Here is a 26,928-nt window from a genome sequence, read left to right as displayed (position 1 = left end):
TGGGAGCCCAACGCGGGCCTCAATCTCAGGACCCTGAGATCATGACCTGAGCCAAAACCAAGAGTCGGACTCTTAATGGACTGAGCCACCCAGGAGCCCCTATATTTAATCTAAATTTGAGGGATATTTGATATTTTAAAATATTGAATATTCCAATTTATGAACATGCTACGTCATCCCATTTATTTTTTCTTTAAAGTTTCTTAATAGCTACTTAAAAAATTTTTTTAAAGAAGTCCAGTACAATTCTTGTTAGATTTATTCTTAAGCATTTAATATTTATACAGGCAATGCATGTATTTAGCTCTTTAAAAATATTTTTTTTTCAGACAGACATAAGGAACAGGGACTTGAACAAATATTTATTTATATACCTATGTTCATAGCACCATTATTCACAATCCCCAAAAGCTGGAAGTAGTTCAAGTGTCCATTGGATGAATGGATAAATAAAACATGGTATGTAAATCTTCCGACAAACCAGGAAAGAATATCCAATGGAAAAAAGACAGTCACTTAAATGGTGTTGGGAAAATTAGAGAGCCACAGGCAGAAGAATGAAATTAGACCATTTCCTTACACCATATACAAAAATAGACTCAGAATGGATGAAAGACCTAAATGTGAGACAGGAATCCATCAAAATCCTAGAGGAGAGGGGTGCCTGGGTGGCTCAGTCGGTAAGCGTTTGCCTTCGGCTCAGGTCATGATCCCGGGGTCCTGGTATCGAGCCCCTCACCGGGCTCCCCGCTCCGCGGGAAGCCTACTTCTCTCTCTCCCACACCCCCGCTTGTGTTCCTGCTCTCTCTCTCTCTCTCTCTCTCTCTCTCTCATAAATAAATAAAATCTTAAAAAAAAAAAAAATCCTAGAGGAAAACACAGGCAGCGACGTCTTCGACCTCGGCCGCAGCAACTTCTTGCTAGACACATCTCCAAAGGCAAGGGAAGCAAGGGCAAAAATGAACTATTGGGACTTCATCAAGATAAAAAGCTGCACAGCAAAGGAAACCAAAAGACAACTGACAGAATGGGAGAAGATATTTGCAAATGACATATCAGATAAAGGACTAGTATCTAAAATCTATGAAGAACTTATCAAACTCAACACCCAAAGAATAGTCCAATCAAGAAATGGGCAGAAGACATGAACAGACATTTCTCCAAAGAAGACATACAAATATTAATAACCATAATTAATTACAACAATGTGAATGTACTTAATGCCACTAAATTGTATACTTAGGAATAGTACTCATAAAAAAATAAAAAAATAAAAATAGTTAAAATGTTAAGGGGTATCTGGCTGGCTCATTTGGTAGAATATCTGACTCTTGATCTCAGGGTTGTGAGTTCAGTCCCATTCTGGGTGTAGAGCTTACATTAAAAACAAAAAGTAAAAAAAAATAGCTAAAATGTTAAGTTTTATGTTATTTGTATTTTACCACAACAAAATTTTTTTTTTTTAAGATTTTATTTATTTATTTGACAGAGAGAGCACAAGCAGGGGGAGTGGCAGGCCAAGGCAGAGGGAGAAGCAGGCTCCCCACAGAGCAGGGGGAGCCTGATGTGGGACTCGATCCCAGGACCCTGGGATCATGACCTGAGCCGAAGGCAGTCACTTAACCAACTGAGCCACCCAGGCACCCTACCACAACAAAATTTTAAAAATGAAAAAAACAAAAAACAAACAAAAAAACCCAAACCCTAGCATAGGTATACTTCACAAAAGCAACTATTTTTTTTGTTTATACTTCTGGAAATTTCCCATATACACAAATACATACTTAAAAACTCTCAGAAGGGTAAGACACATGTTATTATATATCTGGTTTCTTTTTTTACTTAATAATACATGTTGGAGAGCTAACCATTTGTCTGCATAAACTTCTATGTCATTGTTTATAAAGGCCAGGTAATGTTATGTTGCATGGCTATGTCATTGTTTTGTTTTGTTTTGTTTTACTTATTTCTTATTTTAATTTTAAGTTAAACTTTCTTTTAGATAATTGTAGATTTACATGCACTTGTAAGAAATAATGCAGAAATAACATGTACCCTTTATTCAGTTCCCCTCCAGTGGTAACATCTTGCAAAACTGTAGTATAATATCATAAGCAGGATAATAGCATTGATACAATTCAGCAGTCTCATTCAGATTTCCCCAGGTTGCTTTCTTTTGGGGTGTGTGTGTGTGTGTGTGTGTGTATTTAGTTCTCTGCAATTTGATCACATATGTAGGTTCAGGTATCTACCACTAGTCAAGATGCGAAGAGTTCCAACACTACAAGGATTCCTGCTATTGACATTTTGTAACCACACCTCCTTCCCTCCTACCATCCCTTTGCTCTCCAACTCAACCACAAGACTTAATTCTTACAAAATTTTTATCATGAAAAATTTCAAATATACAGAAAAGTGGAGATAATGGTATAATAAACCTCAGGGGTGGCTGGCTGGCTCAGGTAGTAGAACACTGGATCTCACGGTCATGAGTTCGAGCCCCATGTTGGGGATGGAGATTACAAAAAAATAAAGTTAAAAACAACAACGACAACAAAAAGACTCAAGATGCCAGTTAACTAGGTTGAACAATTATTTATATTTTGCCACATTTTATTTATTATTTTTGCTGAACTATTTTGAAACAAACCATACCTGTCATGAAATTTCTCTGCTAAATATTTCAAAATCCATCTCCAAAATGTAAGGGCTTTTCTTTCTTCTTCTTCTTCTTTTTTTTTTTACATAACCACAATAACTGACAATTACATAACCCCATAACCACAATTATCATGCTTAACAAAAATAATTTCTTAATATTAGCTAATACACAGATGGTATTTACATTTCCCCAATTGTTTTTAAATAAATTCTTAGGATTTTTTTTTCAAATCAGAATACAGATAAGATCGACACATCACATTTGGTTCTTATGCCTCTTAAGTTTTTTTAAATTTAGAGTGGACCTCCTTTTTATTCATGTCATTGATTTGTCTTGACCCCATATTCTGGATCTAATTGCTTCCTCATGGATTCATTTATTTTCTTCCTTCATCCACTTCCTTTATGCATGTCAGTATATATGGTATCTTTTTAAATAAACTTCTTTTATTCAAGTATACAAACAGAAAAGTACAGCTTGAGTTTTCACCAAATGACCATTCATAAGTAAATAACAACCAGATATACAATTAGATCATTAGGGGCACCCACAAGACCATCCAAGCCACCAACCCACCTCGGAGGTAACCACAATACTGAGGTCTAAAGACACGGCACCTACATTTGAATTTTTTTTTTAAGATTTTATTTATTTATTCATGAGAGACAGAGAGAGAGAGAGGCAGAGGGAGAAGCAGGCTCCCAAGGAGCAGAGAGCCCGACGCGGGACTCGATCCCAGGATCCTGGGATCATGACCTGAGCCGAAGGCAGACACTTAACCATCTGAGCCACCCAGGCGCCCTACATTTGAATTTTTTATGAATGGAATTATTAGAATGTTTCCCTTTTATCTGATTTCTTTCATTCTGAATTCTATTTGTGAGAAGCATCCGTGTTTTTGCAGGTAGCAATTATTTTGTTGTTATTTTCTTTTCATCCATCTATATATTCAATTGTGTTGCTATACCATTATTTATCAGTTTTGCTGATGATAAATATTTGAGTTGGTCCAATTTGGGGGCTACTGCAAATAATATTGCTGTGAGTATTATTTTATATGTCTATTGGTATACGTTTGAACACACATTTTGGGCATAGCCCAAGGAGTGAAAGCCCTATGACATAGGGTATGCTTATATTAAAACTTCAGTAGATATTGACAGTTCTCCAAGTGATTCTACCAATATACTCTCCTAACAGCAAATGAGAATTCTAGTTCTCTACATTCCATCAACACTTGGTATTGTCAATCTCTGTAATCTAATCCATCTGTGGGTGGGTGGTGGCATCTTATTGTTTTAATTTGTCTTTTTCTTATGTTTAATGAGATTGAGGGCAATTCCTGTGTTTACTGGATATATGAAATACCTGTTCAAATATTTTACCTATTTAAAATTGAGTTGTCTTGCTTTTTCTTACTGACTTGTAGTTGTTTTAGGTTGTGGATGCAAGTCCTATGATGACTGTATGTGTTGAAACAAATCCTTTGTGTGTGTGTGAGTGAGTGTGTATTAAAACTGATCATGGGTTTCCATGTTGTCAGCCAATCTTGACTTTAGCATTCTTATATTTCTCCTAATGATCTTAGCAGCCATTGATGATTATTGCCTTGATTGAGACTGCCCAATAGAACTTTCAGTTAATAGAAATGTTCTAAATCTGCGCTGTCAGTATGATAGTTAATCAATTGAGCATTGAAATGTAATAGTGTGACTGAGGAATTGAATTCTAATATCAATTAATTTAAATTTATTTATTTTTAAGATTTTATTTATTTATTTATTTAGAGAGCGTAAGCAGGGGGAGGAGCAAAGGGAGAGGGAGAGAGAGAATCTCAAGGAGGCTCTGTGCTGAGCTCAGAGCCTGATTTGGGGCTCAATCCCATGACCCTGAGATCATGACCTGAGCCAAAATCAGGAGTCAGATGCTTAATGGACTGAGCCACCAGGCACCCCTTAGTTAATTTAAATTTAAATAGCAAATTGTGGGGCGCCTGGGTGGCTTAGTTGGTTAAGCAACTGCCTTCGGCTCAGGTCATGATCCTGGAGTCCTGGGATCTAGTCCCGCATCGGGCTCCCTGCTCAGCGGGGAGTCTGCTTCTCCCTCTGACCCTCCCCCCTCTCATACTTTCTCTATCTCATTCTCTCTCTCAAATAAATAAATAAAATATTTAAATAGCAAATTGTGGTCAGTGGTTACTATATTGGAGAGTACAAGTTTAGGTTCATTATTTCATTCTTGTGGTATCCAATTTTATCATCCCTTCTATACTTGTTAGCTGAGATTCTTCTAGAAAAAAGGACATCCAGGATGGCTTTATATTAAATTCACAGCTTGAAGTTTTATATTCACAAGTGTGCATATGGTCTGCAAAGCAGAATAATGGTTGGTTTATAATTACAAACTTTCAGGTATGTGCTCCCCAACTACCTTCTAATTTCTTGTGGGTGAGAATATGGGATGGGTTTTCTTCAAGTTCACTCCCTGCTTTGTGGGAAGATGGTTCCCATTAGAATCTCCACACTGGGATTTTGTCTTCTGTCATTCTCCTCACTGGGCCTTGAAAACTAAACCTTACAGTTTGGCCAGGTTCAGGGCAAAAGCATCTTCATTACTTGACTCATTTTTCTGTGTTCCTTAGACATTGGCCTGATAACTCTATCTTGTCAGATCTCTGATGATTTACAGAAGACTTCTGAAAATATTTTATAAAGTATTTTTAGTTATTTCTAGTGGGAAGTTTTGTCCAATGATGTGGTCCACCCTATTTCCAAAACTAGAAATGGAACTCTATCGTCTATTCTTTAAACCTCACAACAACTCTAAGGAGTTACTATTATTCCTCTTTTTTTCCCAGGTAAGCAGATGAGGCGCATAGAAGAAACTTGCACACAATCACACAGCTAGTGGACATTGGAGCCAGAATTTAAATCCACTTTTATTTTACTCAAACCTTTTCCTTTAAACACCCAACTACTTATTTAGATTGGTTATCTAGATTGGTTATTTAGATTGAAGACTTTCAGTGGCTTTTATGAAAAGTAATTTAACTTTTTAATTTTGCTTTTTTAAAGTATTAGATAACAATGAACCCAGATGCTAAATAAAAAGGTGTTTAAATATTAAAATCCAGTTTTATTTTTAACATATTAACGGCTACTACCAAAAAAGTTCTAGAGTTAAAATATGTACCTGAAGTAAATGGTGAGGTGTTAGGATAAAAGAAAAAAGAGCACAAATAAAAATATTATTTGTAGTTGTCCCAGCTGGTAAACCGGCCCTAGCTCCTTTACCAGACCAACTGAGGGTTGGCAGCCAAGAGCTCACAGCACATTTGTACTGAAACTTGCCCTCAACCAACAGGAGGTAGCACATCTGGCAATGTCTAGAAGGTTAAGGACTCTGTATCTGTGCTCCCTGGGCCCCCACACCCAGTGGTCACAAGCCAATATGAGGGTATCAAAGACCAATCCTCTTGCCTCAAGGAGACACAAGTCTGTGATAACATTCATTCCCTAGAGCTCCCTGTGGGATCAGGCTAAACATCTCTCATCAGTGTCTCCTCTTCTTTCCTGCTTTCCTCACTCCCTTATGCATTTCTTCAGAGCAGCACTCCCCTCAGGAAATCATTCACATGATTCTTCTCACACTTGGACTTCCGGGGAACTGAACTCAATACATTACCTTCCATTTCCTCCTTCTGCTCCATTTTCTCTTCCATAGAAATTCTCACTGAGTGGAAATGACTATGTACTCTGATTTTTCCAGCCATGTTGAATATGGTCAGACAAGCATCTTGTTCTGAGAAGTTTTCACTAAAAGAAGGTCTTGAAATTATAGCCTTTGGGGCTCAGTCAGTTAAGCATCTGCCTTTGGCTCAGGTCATGATCTCAGGGTCCTGGATGGAGTCCCACATCGGGCTCTCTGCTCAGTGGGGGAGTCTGCTTCTCCCTCTCACTCTTACTCTCCCTCTGTCTCTCAAATAAATAAATAAAATCTTTTAAAAAAAAAGATATTGTAGCCTTCATTTCAAGGGAATTGAGAATTCAAGTCCACATCTTTTTCTGCTATGCCTTTCTTCTGTTCTAGGATCTGACTCACACATAGATGCCATTTTCAAAGGGATTGTACTTACTTTTAAATGCACCATTGTGTGTTCCAAGGTAAGTTACCCACTGGTATTAGTAGTCTCTGCTTCCAAATAACATAGCTACACAAAAAATACTACCTATTTTACAATTTGTATGTATTTATCATTAAGTTCTAGTCACAATGAGCACAGTTTCTATTCTTATCTTTAGTAGGCAGAATTAACACTTAGCCATGAATTATAACTGCTAAATTGCAAATGATCTCACTAGAGATTTTTAAAAAATGATACTCCTGTGGCCTGTTAGATTCAATAAAATGAATAATGTAGTTTCTAAATACATCTAATTTTCAGGAAGAATGTTATATGAAAGAAAACATTGTCTCAATATGTTTGATTATCTCTAAATTTAATTACACTATCAATAGTGTAAAACATTTGCTTATATCTTTGTAAAAGCAAAGTGTTCCTATGTAAAATAGCAATGCTAAGGTTGCAAAGTTGTAGATGTGGTTAAGGTACAGGGATTGGAGAGGGTGAGAGGGATGGCAGGTCAAATTCAGGGATGTTTATTTATTTAACATCGTAAGTTATAGTGCTACATTAGATAATTAATATAAGGCATCCCATTTCAGAAATTGGCTCCAGGTGGATTTAAATAATTCACAGTTTAATGAAATGCAATCTAGAGACCCAATACCTTTAGCAAATGACGTAGCCAGTCTCTCAGTTTGCACTTCTCTCTTTTACCCCAACACTAGCTTCTACTTCACATGTATTCTTCACTTTGACCAGTCTCTAAAGTTGTTCGTCCAGTGGATCTCTTCCTACTATCCCAGGAAATGTTATCCTTTCTTGGTCTTTCAACTTCTTTTGGCTCTCTGTTAAACTTCTCTATTGGCTTTTCCCTATTAGGTTAAAAATATATTCCAGCCACTTGCATCTTACAAAAACCATTCAAATCAAAACAAATACTTTCTGTCCATCTAACATTCAATAAGCAACACTTAAATAAAAGGATCCTTATTTTTGTTAATTTTTAGTTACTTAAAAATCCCATGAAATAAATCATGCATACAGAAGAACATATAATATTTACATGGACAATTTAACAATATAAATATGTATGTATCCATTACTCAGATTAAGAAATAGAACATTTAAGTAACATAGAAACCCTCCATGTCCCTCCATCAATTGCATCCATCTCCCTTCCCTTAACGATAAACACTACCCTGACATTTGTGTTAATCAGTTCCCTCTTTTAATTTATAGATTTGCTGGGCGCCTGGGTGGCTCAGTCAGTTAGGCATCTGCCGTTGGCTCAGGTCATGATCCCAGGGTCCGGGGAATGAGTACTGAGTTGGGCTCCCTGCTCTGCAGGGAGTCTGCTTCTCCCTCTGCCCCTCCCCCACTCATTCTTTCAATTTCTCTCTCTCTCTCAAATAAATAAATGAAGTCTTTTAAAAATTTTATAGATTTGCCACCTACATATGTATCTCTAAATAATATATTCCTTAGTTTTTTTAAAAAAAAGGAAAGAACAGCTGAGCAGCAAGTGAGTAGCAAGCAGCAATCTTTCTGTAGGAGGAAGGGTGACACTGACTCTATCAGATAATGGTTCTAGGAGAAAATCGACTCAACAGAGCCTATGGGTCATGACTTGGCATCAGGTTCCCTGAGCATTTATAGAAATCCTTTCTAGGGAGGTCAGTGGGCAAGGGCCTCCCAGCATCCTGGCAAGCATAAGGTTCACCATAGTTTGGGCCCTTGGACCAGATACTAGACATTTAGCAAAAGTATGGCTAGAGAGGGGCTCCTGGGTGGCTCAGCTGGCTTCGGCTCGGGTCATGATCCCAGGGTCCTGGGATCAAGCCCCGCGTTGGGCTCCCTGCTCAGTGGGGAGTCTGCTTCTCCCCCTCCCTTGCCCCCGCTTGTGCTCTCTCTCTCACACACTCTCTCCAAATAAGTGAATAAAATATATTTTTTTAAGATTTTATTTATTTATTTGAGAGAGAGAGAATGAGAGACAGAGAGCACGAGAGGGAACAGGGCAGAGGGAGAAGCAGACCCCCTGCTGAGCAGGGAGCCTGATGTGAGACTCGATCCCGGGACTCCAGGATCACGACCTGAGCCGAAGGCAGTCGCTTAACCAACTGAGCCACCCAGGCGCCCGTGAATAAAATCTTAAAAAAAAAGAAGAAAAAGCATGGCTAGAGAGAGTGGAGGGCTCTGTTTTCTGCTTCCAAACCTCCCCTGGCTACTTGCAGCCCTCAAGAGAAAGTCAAAGCAGAAACCTGTAAAGTGAAGCAGCAGAGCATGGAGGCAGAATAGCTACTTTACAAACTAAGTACAGGAAAGAATCTGAGCATGGCCTGTGGGGGGATTCTGTCCTCAGCTACAGGCGAAGGAGAAAGAGAAAGGAGGAGGAGGAAGGCGGTGGCCGATGACAATAAGGATCCTAGGGATGCCAGTGCCCACCGGTTTGTCTCGAGCTACACTGCCCCAGTAGAAACTGGTTGCCTTCCACCTCTGCTCCCCAGCTGCCATCCTGGGATCTGCCTTCAGGCTTCTCTTGGGGGTTCTCTTTATCCTTCTGCTGGTTCCATTTCCAGTTTTTTTGTATCCCACATTTTGTCTTTACTGGTTTCTCAGTGTGCAGTTTCTCCAGGAGCTTCTTTCTCAGGTAGGGTGGTAAATGTTTTGACACATTATCCATCTTAAAATCACACAGTTGCCAGCAGTCTGGAGGTGCAGAGACGACCTAGAAACATAACTGCTTCTCAAACAACCTTGACAGTAGTCCTCCTTATTTTAGCGACCATTCTACTCCTCCTCCCCTTCTTATTTATCACCAGTTCCTGGGGTACTCTGGTGTTGCCAATTTCCAAGCCTTTTCAGGATTCTGAGGTATAAGTTAGGTTGGTCCTCAGTTTTCCCCAATATCAGTTGAGGACTTGGCTTTCTCAGTTTTATAAATCGGTTACCCCTTGTTCCACTGCTTTCTAGCTTATGAAATTTCCTTGCTCTTGTCCTCTCCTGTTCTCCCTATCCACAATTCCTCTTATTGGGGTTTTGGTGGGTTTCGGGAAGGAACAAAATTAGATATATATGTACAAGATACATTGACTCACCATTTATGGGTTAGCAGTTCTAGAAAAAAAATGATAAAAATTAAGAATGGTCTTATGAGGGACTATGGACTCTGAGAAACAAACTGAGGGTCCTAGAGGGGAGAGGGGTGGAGGGATGGACTAGCCCGGTGATGGGTATTAAGGAGGGCATGTACTACATGGAGCACTGGATGTTATACGCAAACAATGAATCATGGAACACTACATCAAAAACTAATGATGTAATGTATGGTGATTAACGTAACATAATAAAATAGAATTTAAAAAAAAGAATTAAAAAAACTTTTTTGGCTTTTTGATAAACCAAATTTATAATGGTAAATAATACTAATCTTATAGCCACAGGGTAATGAGCCCTTGATATATAGAAATAAACCTTGAATTCAAAAAAAATAAATAAGAGCAGTCTTTTCCAAGGATCTGTGCTAAAGTCAGTCATACTAAACATTTAAAAAAAATTGAAAGAGTGAAATTTGTAAACTTCTTAAAATTCTAATAATAAAATCTAAGGGAGAGAATTGTAATTCAGGAAAATTTCACTTAGTAAAGGGGCAAAAACTAGTGTACTTTCTTTTTTCACTTTGTTTTTGGCCTGGCCAATGGAGCTCAATGAGAAGGAATGAAGAGGTGGTCCCAGGACCCTATGTGCTCCTGGCAATACCCATTGCTATCTCGTTAACACTCGTATCTTCACTACAACTATCTGCCTCAAAGACATCGTGATGGTTAATTTTATGTGTCAATATGACTGGATCACAAGGTGCCCAGATATCTGGCAAAACATTACTTCTGGGTGTGTCCGTGTGAGGATGTTTGAGAATGAGACTAGCATTTGAATCTGTATACTGAGTAAAGCAGTTTGCCCTCCTTAATGTGGGTGGGCAGCATCCAATCTGTCGAGGGTCCGAATAGAACAAAAGTCAGAGGAAGGGAAAATTTGCTTTCTCTGCTGGAATGCTTGAGCTGAGACTCTTCTGCTCTTGGACTGGGATGATTCTGTTGGCTCTCATAGTCTCAGAACTGTACTGCCAACTTTCCTGGATCTCCAGCCCGCAGAAAGCAGATTGTGTAGTTGGTTATGTATATATATAAAATGGATTCTGTTTCTCTGGAGATTGATATAGCCATCAAGACTAACCTGGTTATGCCCTATAATTTTATTTATGTCAGTCAGTACAAGACATCCAAGGCTTCCAGCTCCCTCTACGCCCAAACTCTCATCACCATGCAGCTCTATCCATCCTCTTGCCCTCTCCCCCATCCCCTGCATCTCCAACTCTCAAATTCCTTCTTGGTGTGCTGTGGAATTCAAGATCAAACATTAACAAAATCCCCTATATTCTAAATTCTCAGAGGTTTTTTCCACCCACTCGCCGAAAATCCTCTAGAACTTCTCTTCACTTTGCTGTGACTGAAACGTAGCTTTCCCCTGAGGACACTGCTTTCCCTGCAGTCCTCTCAAGTGGCAGTTGTTTTTTCTCCCACACTGTCACACCACTGGTGGGAGCTTCACCCCCAGAAGGCCCTCCGTGATCTCCGTGATCTTGCCTTCTGGGAGTCATGCCCTGTATAGTCGCTTCCCACAGTGAGTCAGCCTTGACCCTTTAACCCAATGGGAGGTGGTGTATGTGACAGTCCGTAACTCCTACTGCAACTTTCGGCTTGGTCTTTTGCATCAACATGCTCTGAGGAAAGGCACTGCCGTACTATGAGGGCTCAAAGCAGCGTCTTGGAGAGGCCCATGCGAAGAGGAACTGAGGCCCCAAAGCCACAGTCAGCACCGGGTTGCTGGTCATGTAAATGAGACAACTCAAGAGTGGATCCTCCAGTTTCAACCAGACCTTTTGATGACTGGGGCCCCACATGGCTAATGAGGGCAACCTCATGAGAGACTGAACTGCCCAACTGAGCTGCTCCCAAATCCTCGACCCACAGAAACCATGAGAAATAATGAATGATTATTGCTGTTTTCGGCCACTTGGGTTTTAGGTGATGTGTCCTGCAGCATAGTAAGTAACTGGAACATGTCTGGGCCCAGAGAAAGTGATTGCCTTTTCTCCTGTTACTTCCAGATTCCTCTCCTTCACTCTTCCCTAAAACCCTAGCTTTGAATTTCGTGTGAGAAAACAATGCCCCATGGGGCACCTGGGTGGCTCAGTCAGTTGAGCATCTGCCTTCAGCTCAGGGGCCTGGGATTGAGTCCCGCATCGGGCTCCTCGCTCAGAGGGGATCCTGCTTCTCCCTCTCCCTCCACCTGCCACTCCTCCTGCTTGTGATCTCACTCCCTCTCTCTGTCAAATAAATAAATAAAATTGGGGCACCTGGGTGGGTCAGTTGGTTGGGCGACTGCCTTCAGCTCAGGTCGTGGTCCTGGAGTCCCGTGGGGTGTCTGCTCCCCCTTGGCAGGGAGTCTGCTTCTCCCTCTGACCCTCCCCCTTCTCATGCGCTCTCTCTCTCTCAAATAAATAAATAAAATTTTCAATAAATAAATAAAATCTTAAAAAAAGAAACAAGAAAACAATGCCCCAGACTACCTGTCTTTATTATGATTGTGGACCAACTCATTCATGTTCCTTTTTTTTATTGAAGATTTTTGTCCCTTGCTTATGGTCACTTTCCTCTATGCAGCTGTTTTTATACTTGGTGTTTTAGTCCATTTGGGTTGTTATAACAAAATACCATAGACCGGGTGGCTTATAAACAACAGAAGAGAAGTTCACTTCTCACAGTTCTGGAGGCTGGGACGTCCAGGATCAAGGTGCCAGCAGAATCGTGCTTTGGTGACACCCTCTTCCTGGTTCTTAGCTGGCATCTTCTCTCTGTGTCCTTACGCGTAGGAGGGGCAAGGAGCTCTTTGGAGTCTCTTTGATAAGAGCACTAATTCCATTCATGAGAGCAGAGCCTCCCAAATACCCAACCTCCCAAAGGTCCCACCTCCTGCTACCAACACCTTTGGGGGTTAGGATTGATTCAACATACAAATTTTGGGGGGACACATTCAGACCATAGCACTTTGTGATTTCAATATCCACTAAGATTATATCTCCAATCCCTGTTTTTTTAATTCCTTGACCTCACCCCCATCATTTTGTCTACTCTAGGCAGCCACCCACTCAGGCTCATATCAGAGAACTTACCGTTATAACCGCAGCTTGTCCATAACCTCAATTACAAGCACCATATCTTATTTTTCCAACTCATCACCTCTGATTATTTTCTTTAAAAAAAAAAATAATGTTCTGGGGCATCTGGGTGGCTCAGTCGGTTAAGCGTCTGCCTTTGGCTCAGGTCATGATCTCAGAGTGCTGGGATCCAGCCCCGCATCGGGATCCCTGCTCAGATCCCTAATCAGCTCCCTGCTCAGCAGGGAGTTTGCTTCTCCTTCTGCCCCTCACCCCCGCTTGTGCACGTGCTCTCTCTCTCTGTCTCAAATAAATAAATAAAATCTTTACAAAAAATGACTGTTCTTATCCATTGTGAGGAGTATCGCGTGTTGTATGAAGTGTTGAATCACCATATTGTACACTTGAAACTAATATTACACTGTATGTTAACTAACTGGAATTCAGATAAAAACTTAAAAAAATTAATGTACTTACCCAAATTTTTATGAATTTTGCCAGGTGAGAAACAGAATGAGCTTCTTCTTGTCACATTGTTTACATAGAGCTGACAACTCTTAATTGTAGCTATTACCAGCCATCCTTCAACCCCAACTAGATTTACCAGCTTTTAATCCTGGTATTATTCACTTTTCTTTCACAGTCCTATAACCTTACTTTACCTCTTACCTAGCTGGGATTCCAAGGACAATCATCACTGCCACACACGCACGAACACTCATTTCCCTTGCTCCCCTCTTGCTTTAGCATATTCACCTGGTAAAAGTCAACTCTAATTAAATCCAGCTCAGCCCTTTCTGTGCTTGCCCTAGTGCAACTGCAGAAAAACACACACCTGTGCAGGCTGGTTTCACTTTATATTGACAGGTTATAATAGTTTTTAATTTTATGAAATAAGGAAAGTTGAAAAATAGTATAAAAACTTCCCATATACCCTTGACTCACATTCCCCAATTATTAACACTTCTGTGTTTGCTTTGTTTGATTAACCTCTCTCTCTCTGTGCATAATTTTTTTTCTGAATATTTGAGAGTGAGTTAAACCTAAATACATGACTTAAACATAAATAAGTATATAGCAGTATATTCCTCCAAACAAGGACATTCTCACTGTAGTATAATTATCAAAAATGGAAATTAATATTGAACAAATACTATCACCTAATCTGTAGACTTTATTCAAAGTTTTCCAGCTGTCCCAATAATGTCTTTTATAGCAAAAAAAAAAAAAAAAAAAAAAGAAAGAAAGAAAAAAAATTCTGGTTCAGGATCCAATCCAAGATCATACACTGCAGTTAGTTGCCACATGTCTTTCATCTTCTTTAATATGGAGCAATAGTACACTCTTTCTATGGCTTTTAGGAGCTTGATATTTCTGAGGAATTCAAGTCAATTATTTGTAGAATATCCCTCAATTTAAATTTGTCTGATGTTTTCTCCTGATTAGATTCATAGCATGCATTTTTGATACCATATGTAGTTTTGTACCTTGCTTTTGTTCTTTAACAATATATTTTGTAGATCTTTCCATAATCAGTACTTAAGGAATTTCCTTACTCTTTTTTTTTTTGGCCATTATTTCCTCAAATATTCTGTCTCTTTCTCTCTCTCCTCTCCTTCTGAGACTTTCATTATGGGTATGTTGGTCCATTTGATGGTGCCACAGATCTCTTAGATTCTGCTCATTTTTTCTTCAGTCTTTTTTTTCTCTTTCTGCTCCTCAAAATTGATAACTTCAATTGACCTGTCTTTAAGTTTGCTGACTCTTTCTTCTGTTGGCTCAAATCTGCTACTGAATCCCTCTAGTGAATTTTTCATTTCTGTGATTGTACTTTTCAACTCCAGATGTCCTATGTGGTCCCTTTTATAATTTATTTATTGATAGTCTCTATTGGGTGAAACATCATTCTCATAGTTTCCATGTTTGTACATGGTTTCCTTTAGCTCTTTGAGCATATATAAAATAGTTGATTTAAAGTTTTGTCTGTTCAGTGTCTGGGCTTTATTAGGGACAGTTTTAATGAACTTTTCCTATATATGGGCCTTGCTTTCTTGTCTCTTCTTACAAAAGTCTTGTAATTTTTTGTTGAGAACTGGACATTTTGAATATTATAATGTGGCAACTCTGGGAAATCAGATTGTCCCCCCTCCCCAGAGTTTGTTGTTGTTGCTTGTTCTAGTACTTCTTGTTTTTGTGTGTGTGTGTGATAAAATATACATAAGATAAAGTTTACCATTTGTCCATTTTAAGTGGCAGTAAGTCCATTTATGATGCTGTGCAGTCATCGCCACTGTCCCCCTTCAGAACTTCCTCATCTTCCCAAACTGAGACTCCGTACCCCTTAAACAATAGCTCCCCATTCTGCCCTTCTTCCAGCCATTTGAAACCACCATTCTACTTTCTGGCTCTATAAATTTGCTCATAAGTTGAACTAATTTTGTAAATTTATGCTTTGTTATGTGTGGCCATAGAAATCTATTCTGTTAGCTTAGTGATCAGCTAGTGATTTGACAGAGATTTTTAAACTCCAAAAACCAAAGGAAGGAAGGAAAGAAAGAAAGAAAGAGAAAGAGACAAAGAAAGAGAAAGAGAAAGAGAGAAAGAGAAAGAAGGAAAGAAAATGAGGAAGAAAGAAAGAAAAGAAAGGAAGAAAAAGAGAGAAAGAAAGGAATAAAGAAAGAAAGAAAGGAATAAAGAGAGAAAGAAAAAGAGAGAAAAAGAAAGAAGGAAAGAAAGGAAGAAAGAAAAAAGAAAGAAATAAAGAAATGAGGAAGAAAGAAAAGAGAAAGGAAGAAAGAGAAAGAAAGAAAAAGAAAGAGAAAGGAAGGAATAAAGAGAAAGAAGGAAAGAAAGAAAGCAAGAAAGCAAGAAAGAAAGAAAGAAAGAAAGATCCATAGTCTTTGCAGGCCGTGTTTGGTCATGCCTACAACATTCATTCTGGCAGTTTACAACTCTGCCTTTGCTTTGCCTTCATGCTGTGCAGAGCCTCAAGGCAAGAGTTTAGGGCCTTCTGAGGTCGTTTCTGTGCATGCTTCTGTGCGTATGGGTGACTTTCTAGATCTCCTGGAATTTGGAGGAGCTTTTCAAAGCCCTTATTCCCTAGCCTTTCCTCCCAAACTTTTCAGATAGCCCACTGTTTGCCTCAACTATTTTCCTTTGCTCTAAGATGCAGGGGCTAATTCATTTGCCTGCAAATGTTTGCTACCAGCCCTCCCCCGCCTTTTTTTTTTTTTTTTTTTTTTAAGATTTATTTATTGGACAGAGAGAGGGAACACAAGCAGGGGGAGTGGGAGAAGGAGAAGCAGGTTTCCTGCGGAGCCGGGAGCCTGCTGTGGGGCTTGATCCCAGGACTCTGGGATCATGACCTGGGCAGAAGGCAGACGCTTAATGACTGAGCCACCCAGGCGCCCCAGCCCTCCACTTTTAAGTATCTGTCCCACCCCTGGGAGAGTTGTGAGTTAGCTGAAATAAAGGCAAATCATTGAGCTGTCCTTCAGGGAGCCATCCGGCAGGTCAAAGCAAGCAACCCCAATTCTTTAATAAGTTCTGTGCTACCCCTTCTAAGGCTAGGAACTTGAACCAGGAATGTGGGCTCTTGTGGAGTGGGGGATGGTACCAGAGTAGAATAAAATGTCACAGAGCTCTCTTACTGAGACTCAGCTGGTTTTTGTTTTGTTTTGTTTTTGTTTTTGTTTTTTGTGAGAGGGGGAGCGGCAGGGGGAAGAGCAGAGGGAGAGAAGAGAACGAATCTTAAGCAGGCTCCATGCCCAGGGCAGAGCCCAAAGAGGGGCTTGATCTCACAACCCTGAGATCAGGACCTGAGGCAAAATGAAGAGTCGGACCCTTAACCGCTTAACCATTTGAATCACCCAGGCACTCCTGTCCTTTCTATGGTTAGGTGCCTTAATAAATCATATGTAGAAGGTGGGAGGAAAAAAGTGCAGCAAAAACTGATTGACAGAGAAGCAGCCGTGACTCCCATTAGCCAGCATAGGTGGATATTCGGTCCTTTTTGTGGTTTGAGCCATGTCCACATTTTTATCTCTGTTGACATGACTATGGACTGGACTTGTTTTGGTCTTGCTCAGTCATGGTCGCAGAGTAGCTCTTTTAAAACACAGGTGTTGTGTGTAATTTTTTATGTTCCACAGACCACTGTGGCCTGCTAGGAGTACCCTGCCATCTCCTGGTCGTCAGGAACTGCCGGGAAGCAAAAAACTTGCACAGACTCAACTCTTCGCATCTATTCACTGGCCTGCACTGGTACCCATATATTCTTTCATGATACTGAGGATGATGAGTCCATGTTCCTATTCTAGGCCAGCCCATCCACTTGTATCGTAGATCCTACCCCTTTCCCAGTCAAGGTCTTCCCTCCAGCAGCCCTCTCTACCTCTCCAGCATCAGAAATTTTACCTCTCTGTTGGATCATTCCCATGAGTATTCAAATATACTGTTATTGTTCCCATCGTAGAAAAAACAAATAAAAATTTGAAAATGACGCAAAAGAAAAAAACCCTCCTTTGACCCTAAATCTCCCCTCTGCTACCACCCAATTTCACTGCCTCATTTAGAGCAAGACTCTTCCAAGTAGTTTTTATACATACTGCCTTCTACTCCCTTCCCTTTTCTCTTGAATCTGCTCTCAATCCAAAGTTGTTCTTGTTAAGATCACTAATGATCTCCAGATTGCTAAATAGACAGCGATACAGAACTATTTTCGGTTGTCATCCTACTTGACCTGTTAGCAATATCCGACATCTTTGATTTTTTCATCCTCCTTGAAATACTTTATTTGGCATCAGGGTGAGGTCTTTTATCTCACTGGCTATTCCTTCTCAGAGTCTTTGCTGTTTCCTCTTTATCTTCTCAACTTTTAAATCTCTATTTTAAAACTATGTCATCCTTGGGTGCGTGGGTGGCTCAGTTGGTTATGTGTCTGCCCTTTGGCTCAGGTCATGATCCCAGAGTCCTGGGATTGAGTCCAGCATCAGGCTCCCTGCTCAGCGGGAAGCCTGCTTCTCCCTCTCCCTCTGCCTGCCGCTCCCCCTGCTTATGCTCTCTCTCTCTCTCTGTGTCAAATAAATAAATAAAATCTTAAAAAAAAATTATGTCATCCTTTTAAAATTGGATTTAAAACCTAAATAGTGATTCATCTAGCCCAACCTCAGGATCGTTATTAGATTTTCATTATTTTCCTCCTTTACAAATATTTTAAACCATTTAGTGGGGTGGCATTGTGAAGGGTTTTAAAATCTGAGCAGGGTAAGCAGGGTGTACATGCAGAATGCAGTGACCACGATGCCAGGGCAAGGGGTGTTAGGGTGGGATGGATGAAGAGGGAGTCTGTGCAGGGGGTATTTAATATTGCACATTGAAGGAGATATGGCAACAAATGGTAGCATGTGATTTGGGGCTAGATTCTTTTACGACAAAGGATATTATTGGGACAATTGGTGGAATTTTAATATGGTGTGAGAATTAGAAGGTAGTAATATAATGTTAATTTCCCAATTTTGTTGGTCATATTATGATCGTTGGGAAGAAATATTCACCTAAGTATTCAGAGTTGATAAGGCACACTGTTGATAGTTTACTTTCTTTCTTTCTTTTTTTTTTTTTTAAGATTTTATTTATTACCGGGCGCCTGGGTGGCTCAGTTGGTTAAGCGACTGCCTTCGGCTCAGGTCATGATCCTGGAGTCCCGGGATCGAGTCCCGCATCGGGCTCCCTGCTCGGCAGGGAGTCTGCTTCTCCCTCTCCCACTCCCCGTTTGTGTTCCCTCTCTCGCTGTGTCTTTCTCTGTCAAATAAATAAATAAAATATTTAAAAAAAAAAAATTAAAAAAAAAAGATTTTATTTATTACCTATTTGACAGAGACAGCGAGAGAGAGAACACAAGCAGGGGGAGTGGGAGAGGGAGAAGCAGGCCTCCCGCCGAGCAGGGAGCCCGACACGGGGTTCAATCCCAGGACCCCGGGACCATGAGCCGAGCCGAAGGCAGACCCTCAACGACTGAGCCACCCAGGCGCCCCGATAGTTTACTTTCAAATTGCTCAGGGAAAAGTTATTGTAACGTATTTGCAACTTTTCTGTACGTGTGAAATTGTTTCAAAATTTAAAAAAATTTAAATAGTTTTAAAATACTTTACATATAACCACATTCATCTTGTACCATTAAAAAATATTGGCAATATTAAATTCTTTCAATCCAAAGTAGAGTTCTTGACATGACTTCAATTCGAAAAGTAGGTATTTTTTGATTCAGTCTATTCTTATATACAACATTGAAGGAAAACAACTTATGCTAAGTTTTGCAGGACAAAGACAAGAGTATATCCCTTCTTGATTATCTTATTAGGTAATTATTCTTTAACATGTAATACATTAAAAAAATATATGCAGTATCTGACTTCTTGTGAAAGTGGATTTGACTCTTTCTCTCTCTTCAACTTTTATGATTATTTTCAAACATACAGAAATAGAAAAAGAATAACCGAATAGTGGTATACCCTCCACATAGATGGAATAATTGTTAACATTTTGCTTTTTTGCTCTCTCTTTCTCCTTATCTATTGTCTTAGTTTAATTAGGCTGTTAGAACAAAAAATACCATAAGTTAGGTGGCTGAAACAACAAACATTTCTCACAGTTCCGGAGTCTGGGAAGTCCAGGCTTGAGACACCTGCAGATTCTGTGTCTGGTGAGAACCCACATCCTGTTCATAGACTGCAGTATTCTTACAGTGTCCACATATGGTGGAAGGGGATTATGTGTCAACATATGAATCTGAGGAGGACACATTCAGCCTATGGCATCTATATTTGTTGAAGGATTTGAAATCAAGTTGCAGGCATCATGACATGTCACTCCTAAATACCTGAGCACGAATTTTCTGGTAATAAAGATTCTCCAACATAACCACAAAGTATTAATTATTCATAATGAATATCAATAACTTTATCCACAAATTGTTACTTCTTCCATAACACTAACTTTCATATATATTTCATATTCAAGCTTCCTCAATTGCTCCAGAATGTCTTTTATAGCTGTTTTTTAGGATCTGCAACACTCAATAGCTTTTAATCAGTAACTTCAAGCCCTTATTTGAAGAACAAGACTGCCACGCAATTCACTTTTTTGCACATTGGAGCAGAGTACGTATTGTGAGAAAGAGAGGGTGAGGGGGTGCTTTATGAGGAGTGACTTGTGCCCGGAAGCCATTTCACCACAGGCACAGGAGTGTGAGGTTGGGAGGTAGGTAAGGACTCGGGCTCATCTTGATCCCCAGTAAAGGCTGGCCTCCAGGCGAACAAATTAACATTACCTCCTTACGCGTTAGCCAAAGGTAACTGCCGCCAGAGGGCGCAAGGCGCGCCGGCAGGACCCCAGGGGGCCCTCAGCGGTCTGGCGGCGGGGGCGCGCAGGGCCCAGAGTCCCGAGCGCGCGCCGGGGAGGGGGGGGTGCGGGTGGTGGGCGCGGGGCGCGCGCCGGGCAGCCCCCTCCCCGCGCGGGGCGCGCGTGCGCGCTTCCGCGGCGGCGGAGGGAGCCGCGATGGAGGGCGCTTTGACTGTCCGCCAGGTAAGCGGCGCCTCGCTTGGGGCAGCTTCCCTAGCGGGGGCTGGGCCGGCAGTTTTCCTCACGGTAGTCGTTTGAACCCTCTCAGGTTATGATAATTAAGTCGTCCCTTCTCTTGTCTTGGTGCTCTTTGGAGTAAGTTGGAAAGTTGTTACCGAGGAAACGGCTTCCTGTGCTTCCTGCGGGCCTTCCCCTGTGGGCGACGGTGGAACGCGTGCTTCTCTGTGGGCGTGGAGAGCTGGAATTGGGTCCCGAAAAGCCCTAGTGCAGATGTCTCAGCCTCAGGCCCCACTGACTCAGGCCCCCGGTCGCGATTCTGACCCGACGTCACGTCGATTCAGTCTCCCCGCTTCCCCTGACTGTCAGCTCTTGACTAAAGGACCCAGAACTCGAGTTTAAATCACTGCTGTCAACCAAGCTTTTGGTTTCAACCAGTTTTGTTCTTTGTTTGCTGCCTTATTTGATAAAAGGAAGAACTTGCTGATTAATCTTCAGGGTGAAAGCCTGCTTTTGTTGCAGGAGTACCTGCATTTCTGAACACGATACTCTTTACTTTTGCATTGGTTGTGTGTATAGATTTTACTTTTAGGGAATTGCAATCGGTGCGATTCCTTTTATTTGAGAGGCATTTTACAGTTTACAAAGTGGCAGGGGCATTCAAGTAATTGTTGAATGAGCAAATTAATGTACTATTTCAATCGATTCTTAAAACATTACAATGAAATAGGCGTGATAGATATTAATGAACCCAGTGAGTTATTTTTTCACCCCTGTCCCCGGCACTGGGTGTTGAGATGAGATGGTGAGCAGCAGAGACATAAACCCTGCTCTCAATGAGTTTATAGTCTAGACCAGAGAGAGTTATTACCCCTACTGCAGAGTGAAGAAAATAGATTTAGAGAGGATGCCTGCCAAGATCACACAATTAATAAGTTAAGGAGGTAGGATTCTGTTGCAGGCGAGAATGCCAGAATGAACCTCCCCCGTTGATTTGGGTATAGAATGATGCCACACACACACACACACACACACACACACACACCATGAGTGTATGAAAAGGCTTATTACTTCTGTATAATGTCTTATTAAATACCTACATAATGAAAAGGGAAGAGCAGGACCGGCTTCTCAAGCAGACCCTAAATGACTTAAAAGGGCAAGGAAAGGAAGCTAGAGCTGGGTTTTTATTGAGGTTGAAATTGGGGTCAGGGAGAGGGTTCCTGTGTGTGGGCTGGGGCTTGCTTGGTTTGACTCACCCACACCAAAGGTAAGATCGCCCGGGCTTTCTTACCAGTTTCCCCATTTGAGGGACAGAAGAGGAAGAGGAGGGGCTTAATAGCTGTCAGCAGGCAAACGTAAAAAAATTGAATCAAACTCCTTACTATAATTCAACCTGCAAGTTTGGTTAATGACCGAAATGTACTATTTTTCATTTAGTTTTTGAACTTTTGTAAGTAAGCCATCATGGCTGTCTATGAGGCCTGCAGCCTGCACCTAGTAGGAAGATGAAAGTTACATTGAATGCCTTGTTCAAGAGCTCCTCGGTGTATTTTGAGAAATAAAATGAGTGCCTTGGTCACTCTTAGTAATGTCTGGAACTCTAACAGGGATAGGAGTGTCTTGGTGAGGCCTTTTATTATGGCTTTCGTGTATGTACAGACATGTGTGATCTTGATTTATATTTTGAGTATCTGTGAAACAAGAGATTTCCAGAGCTCTTTACCCCAAAGGGTGCAGCTCTTAGTGCCCCAAGAGTCTGTAAAAACGTGCAGATGAAGCCAATTGTTGGCCCGAGCATCCAGTAAGATGACTGTGGGAAGTTCAGCCAGTTGTGCTGACCTTTGGGTCCTTACCTTTATCAAGGACATCTTGGTGAAAAGCAGTAGATAATCCGGTGAGCGCCATTGTGTGTAATGGTGGTGATGCTGTCCACTGAATAGAAAGTTTGTACATTGAACTTCAAATGGGAGTTTGAAGTGTACAAACTCTGATTGCAGTTCACTCAGTTGAACTCAAATTACTCCTCAGGTTTTCAAGGGATTCAGAAGAGTGGTGACCTCTTCCAGCACCATGACATCTGACAAAAGAATGAGGACAGGGGAGAGAGCATGTCCTCCTGCAAGTGAGATATGCCATGGGGCCCAGATTTGGTTTTATCCTGTAGCAAGGCCTTGGTAGTTATGCTGAGCTGCAAGGTGTTGCTTCTAGCATGAACAGCTGGATATGGAGGATCACAGGCACAGGGCTTGTAGATCCTCTATTTCCAGGAGAGTCCATTATGCTGTCAGGAGCTGCCGCTCTAATGGCATAGAGTGTGGGACTAGGGAGTTAGTTTCTTGCATCAGAAGCCTATGGACAACTTACAGACACTATGGGTGGTCCAGAGACTCCAGGAGTCAGGGAAAGAAGCTGCTAAAGTCTCTATGGTGAAGGATTCTTTGTGTGTATGTGTGTGTGTGTTTGGGGTGGGGTGGGGTGGGGTGGCGGGAGGGGAATAGCACTAATGGGAGTGTCTGTTATATTACAATTTTGACAAATTTTAGAATCATTTTTGGGAGGGGTCCTCATTTAGCATGACTCATTTGCAAGTAACAGTGTAGATAGCTTAAGTGAAATTTGTAAACGAGGAATATATTTCTCTAGACCCCCAAAATGCCTAATAAATGTTGAGCTTGTTTTAATGTTGTGGGTGCTGAGAGGGTTTTCTTGACATTGTTAGGGGTGGAGAGGCCCTTGGTTTACCAAATAATTTTCAGGAATTTAACTAAAGTAGCAGTCCTTACGCTGTGTTTGGGCAATGGTCCATCCCCTTTTCGTGAACCCCTTTGTGCATATTTGTATGTTCTGACTGGTATGTCAGAAGAATGTCTTCAGAGGATGATGTAATCAGTGTAATGTCATACCTGTGCTCCTGGAGAAAAATGGATACAATTATGATATTGCCTGTAAAGTTTGCATGTGATGGCAAGCCTTTGAGGTATCCTGTGAATAGATAGGTAAAGGTATATCGTGTCCCACTAGAGGTGAAGGAAAAATGTGACTGAGAGGTTATTGAAAGAGACATTGAATAGAATATTAGCCAAATTTAGAGTATCAAGTATTTACCAGTTTCTGATTGGATAGAGTCAATAATTTCCATAGTATTGGGGACAGGGGCCTTCATGGGTAGGAGCACAGCATCAAGGGCCCAGTAGTCAACTGTGAGGCACCATTCATTTCTCCAACTTTAACAGGCCACACTAGGCTGTTAAATGGAGAAGCAGTAGGGATAATCACTTTTTCACTAATTAGGTCTTATATAATAAATCCCAATCCTCGAAGGCCCTGTTTTATGTTATATTGAGTTGTATTTACTATTTTACCTAGGGGCTCGGGGGTAGTCCATGGGGTCCCGCTTTTTAAAAGGCCATTTGTAAGCTTGGGTCATGATCTCAGGGTCCTGGGATTGAGTCCTGCTCTCTCTCTGTGTCTTTATTTTTTTATTTTTCTCTTTTTTGAGATTTTATTTATTTGACAGAGAGAGACACAGCGAGAGAGGTAACACAAGCAGGGGGAGCGGGAGAGGGAGAAGCAGGCTTCCCGCTGAGCAGGGAGCCCAATGCGGGGCTCTATCCCAGAACCCTGGGATCATGACCTGAGCTGAAGGCAGACGCTTAACAACCTGAGCCACCCAGGCGCCCCTCTCTCTGTGTCTTTAAAAAAAATAAAATAAAAACCCTGAGCTTAAGTTGAGTTTGAATTATCCCTTCGCTGTGCCACATGGGTGCGCTGGGTGGTTTTCTCTGTAACCCCGGATTAGGATTTTTGTTACAACAGAGGCATAGAGGGCAGCAGCAACAGGGCAAGCAGGAACAGTAGAGGTATTTAAGGGGCCCGGCGAGCTCATTGTTCTCACAATGGCTGCTCCCTTCCCTCCTCCCGACTCGTTTCTCTCTTTTTTTAAAACTCCATAATGACTCTTTCACGAGTGACCACCCACTGGGCCCATATCTTGCACAGGGTATACTCTTTCCCCGAATGCTCCATAGATTGGGGGTCAATGCCTGATTCATTTATTTTTAACTCCATTGTTCGTATAAATCAGAGTGAATTTACCAACTTCCCACAAGTGGTTAGTAAGGTTGCTTCCACTCTCTTAGTATTGCAAACATTGTTGACTCCATGTACACAGGGTTTTACTTTATACCCATTTTAGGGTATAAAGATTACTCTCCAAAGAGGTGGAACTAATTGTCACTCCCATTACATGGTATTTTTTGCTGTTTAATGTTCCTCTAGCTGACTATGAACTTCTGGAGGCTAAGGACTTTGTTTTATTCAGTTTTTAATACCCAGTGCCAATTAAACTACCTAACAAGTAGTAGTAGTTGGAGAATATTTGTCACATGTGTAAATATATGAACTGTAGAAGAAAAAACATAAATTACTGTTTTCTAAAAGTTTAAATATTGTTTTCAAGTTAATTTATTTAACTTGAACATTAACTCTTTTCATTTTAAAATGAGCATTTCCCAGTAAGTAATTTAAATTATTGATACTTGTTTCCAGGTAATAAATGAAGGGGAGTCAAGCTTTGCCACTGAGCCACAGGAAGAGTTAGAGGAGACTCCCAGTCCAGTTGTGGATGAGAATAATATAGTTTCAGCAAAAAAACAGGGGCCAAATTTACATAACTGGAGTAGTGACTGGAGCTTTTGGGTAATATTTTTCCTTTCTTATAACTTCATTTTAATCTTAAATGCAAAGTTTCTTTAAGTTTATAGCAATTTATATAATATTTATAATATTGTCTTACTCGCTTCTAGATTTCAGATATTTAAGTTTTAGTCCAGAGTCCAGGACATTTCTGATTATGCTCTCCTTTGGCCACTAGAATGCACTGTTGTCTGGTTTGTTGGAGTGGAATTGTCTGCTTCAGTTTCCCCGGGAGAAAAACTACACCACAGAATTGGATTCCACTTACACTGTTGTTCGCTGTATTGGCAAGACTAACGTTATGCAGAAACTATATTTCTAAATATTACTGAGAAATCAGCTATTTTACATAATTTTTATTTAAAGATTTAGTTTCGGTACCTAAAAGGAAGTTTAACAATGTTTGACCTGTAGTGTATAATAATTATGAGATAGGTTTTAAAGTTAAGAGTTTCACATTCTGTTTGCACTGTACTTACTTGGTTGCATAACCTGAATATGGTTCAGGTTTCCCCCACTGTAAAATGAGACTCCTGCTTGTTGATTAGGTGCACAGAGTCTTTTGGTAAGAACAGCATTTCTATTACTATATGAATGCTAGCATTTATTATCTTAAAGGGCTTGTTCTAAATCTAGCAGTTCCTATGAGAGTTAGGAGATATTTGACAGAATCTGGTATAATGCAACTATAAGTGAAATTGATATAAGATTATAAGGCATTTATAGTTCCAATATTAATTAATTAGAAAGCTGATCTCTTGATGATTAGGTATACTTGGTAGTAGAATTTCTTATAATTTTAGAGTAGCTTAAAAAAGACATGATATTAATGGTTATACAGATTAGTACAAGTACCATTATTCTGTTTATAATTAGTAGCTCAGTTTTTGAATATTATTGAGTCTTAACATGAATAACAGTTTCTTAATTCCTATTAAGAAACTCAACATAAGTTTTTAAAAACCATATCCTGAGGAAAATGTTTAATTGCTAAGAAATATACCAAATAACTACACATCCTGAAAATTATGTCATCTATATTGATTATATTATTTTTGGTTACATTCAGAGAAAGTTTATGACTATTATAGTGTTTGGCCCTTCTGCACTATGATTTTTGTAGCTTTTTTATAGATTGGAAAACCTTTATAGTTCCGAGAGCTATCTACAGGGCTAAAAAGTCACTCCACAGTGACTTTTTTATTCTTGGCAGACTTAAAGCAAGAAGAAGGGTAAAACAAGAAAAGGAACAAGCAGGGGAATGAGGATTTAGTAACAGGAGAGAGGAAAAAAAGAGGTATGTGTTCTAGAGCTTTGCTACTCAAAGTGTAGGATGTGGGACCAACAGACTTGGCATCACCTGTCAGCTGATTAGAAATGCAGAGTCTTGGGGCGCCTGGGTGGCTCAGTTGGTTAAGCGACTGCCTTCAGCTCAGGTCATGATCCTGGAGTCCTGGGATCTAGTCCCGCATCGGGCTTCCTGCTCGGCCAGGAGTCTGCTTCTCCCTCTGACCCTCCCCCCTCTCATGTTCTCTCTCTCTCAAATAAATAAATAAAATCTTAAAAAAGAAAAGAAATGCAGAGTCTTGGGCCCAACCTCGGACCTACCAAATTAGAATCTTTATTTCACAAGAATTCCAGGAG

At 40.5% G+C, this 26,928-nt stretch overlaps 1 protein-coding gene across 4 annotated transcripts in view; it reads left to right on the top strand.

The window, feature by feature from the left end:
- The first annotated feature begins 20,504 nt into the window (after positions 1–20,504).
- The window catches only part of GRAMD1C (GRAM domain containing 1C), an 86,861-nt gene continuing 80,437 nt past the window's right edge, over positions 20,505–26,928 (top strand). For 3 of the 4 annotated variants that reach the window (XM_035000140.1, XM_035000141.1, XM_035000139.1), the window contains exon 1: positions 20,505–20,592. In XM_035000140.1, coding sequence (XP_034856031.1) covers positions 20,566–20,592 — 27 coding nt within the window. In that variant the 5' untranslated portion in view covers positions 20,505–20,565. Of the gene's footprint in view, positions 20,593–25,137; positions 25,288–26,928 lie in introns of all 4 variants that reach the window. The other variant, XM_035000142.1, reaches the window with a different exon arrangement.

This window comes from Mirounga leonina, unplaced genomic scaffold (assembly GCF_011800145.1).
Source record: "Mirounga leonina isolate KUSES-001 unplaced genomic scaffold, KU_Mleo_1.0 Mir_115, whole genome shotgun sequence".
In the NCBI taxonomy this organism is placed as follows: Eukaryota; Metazoa; Chordata; class Mammalia; order Carnivora; family Phocidae; genus Mirounga; species Mirounga leonina.
Note: the sequence above shows the minus strand (reverse complement) of the source record. Positions and strands in the feature narration are given on the sequence as shown.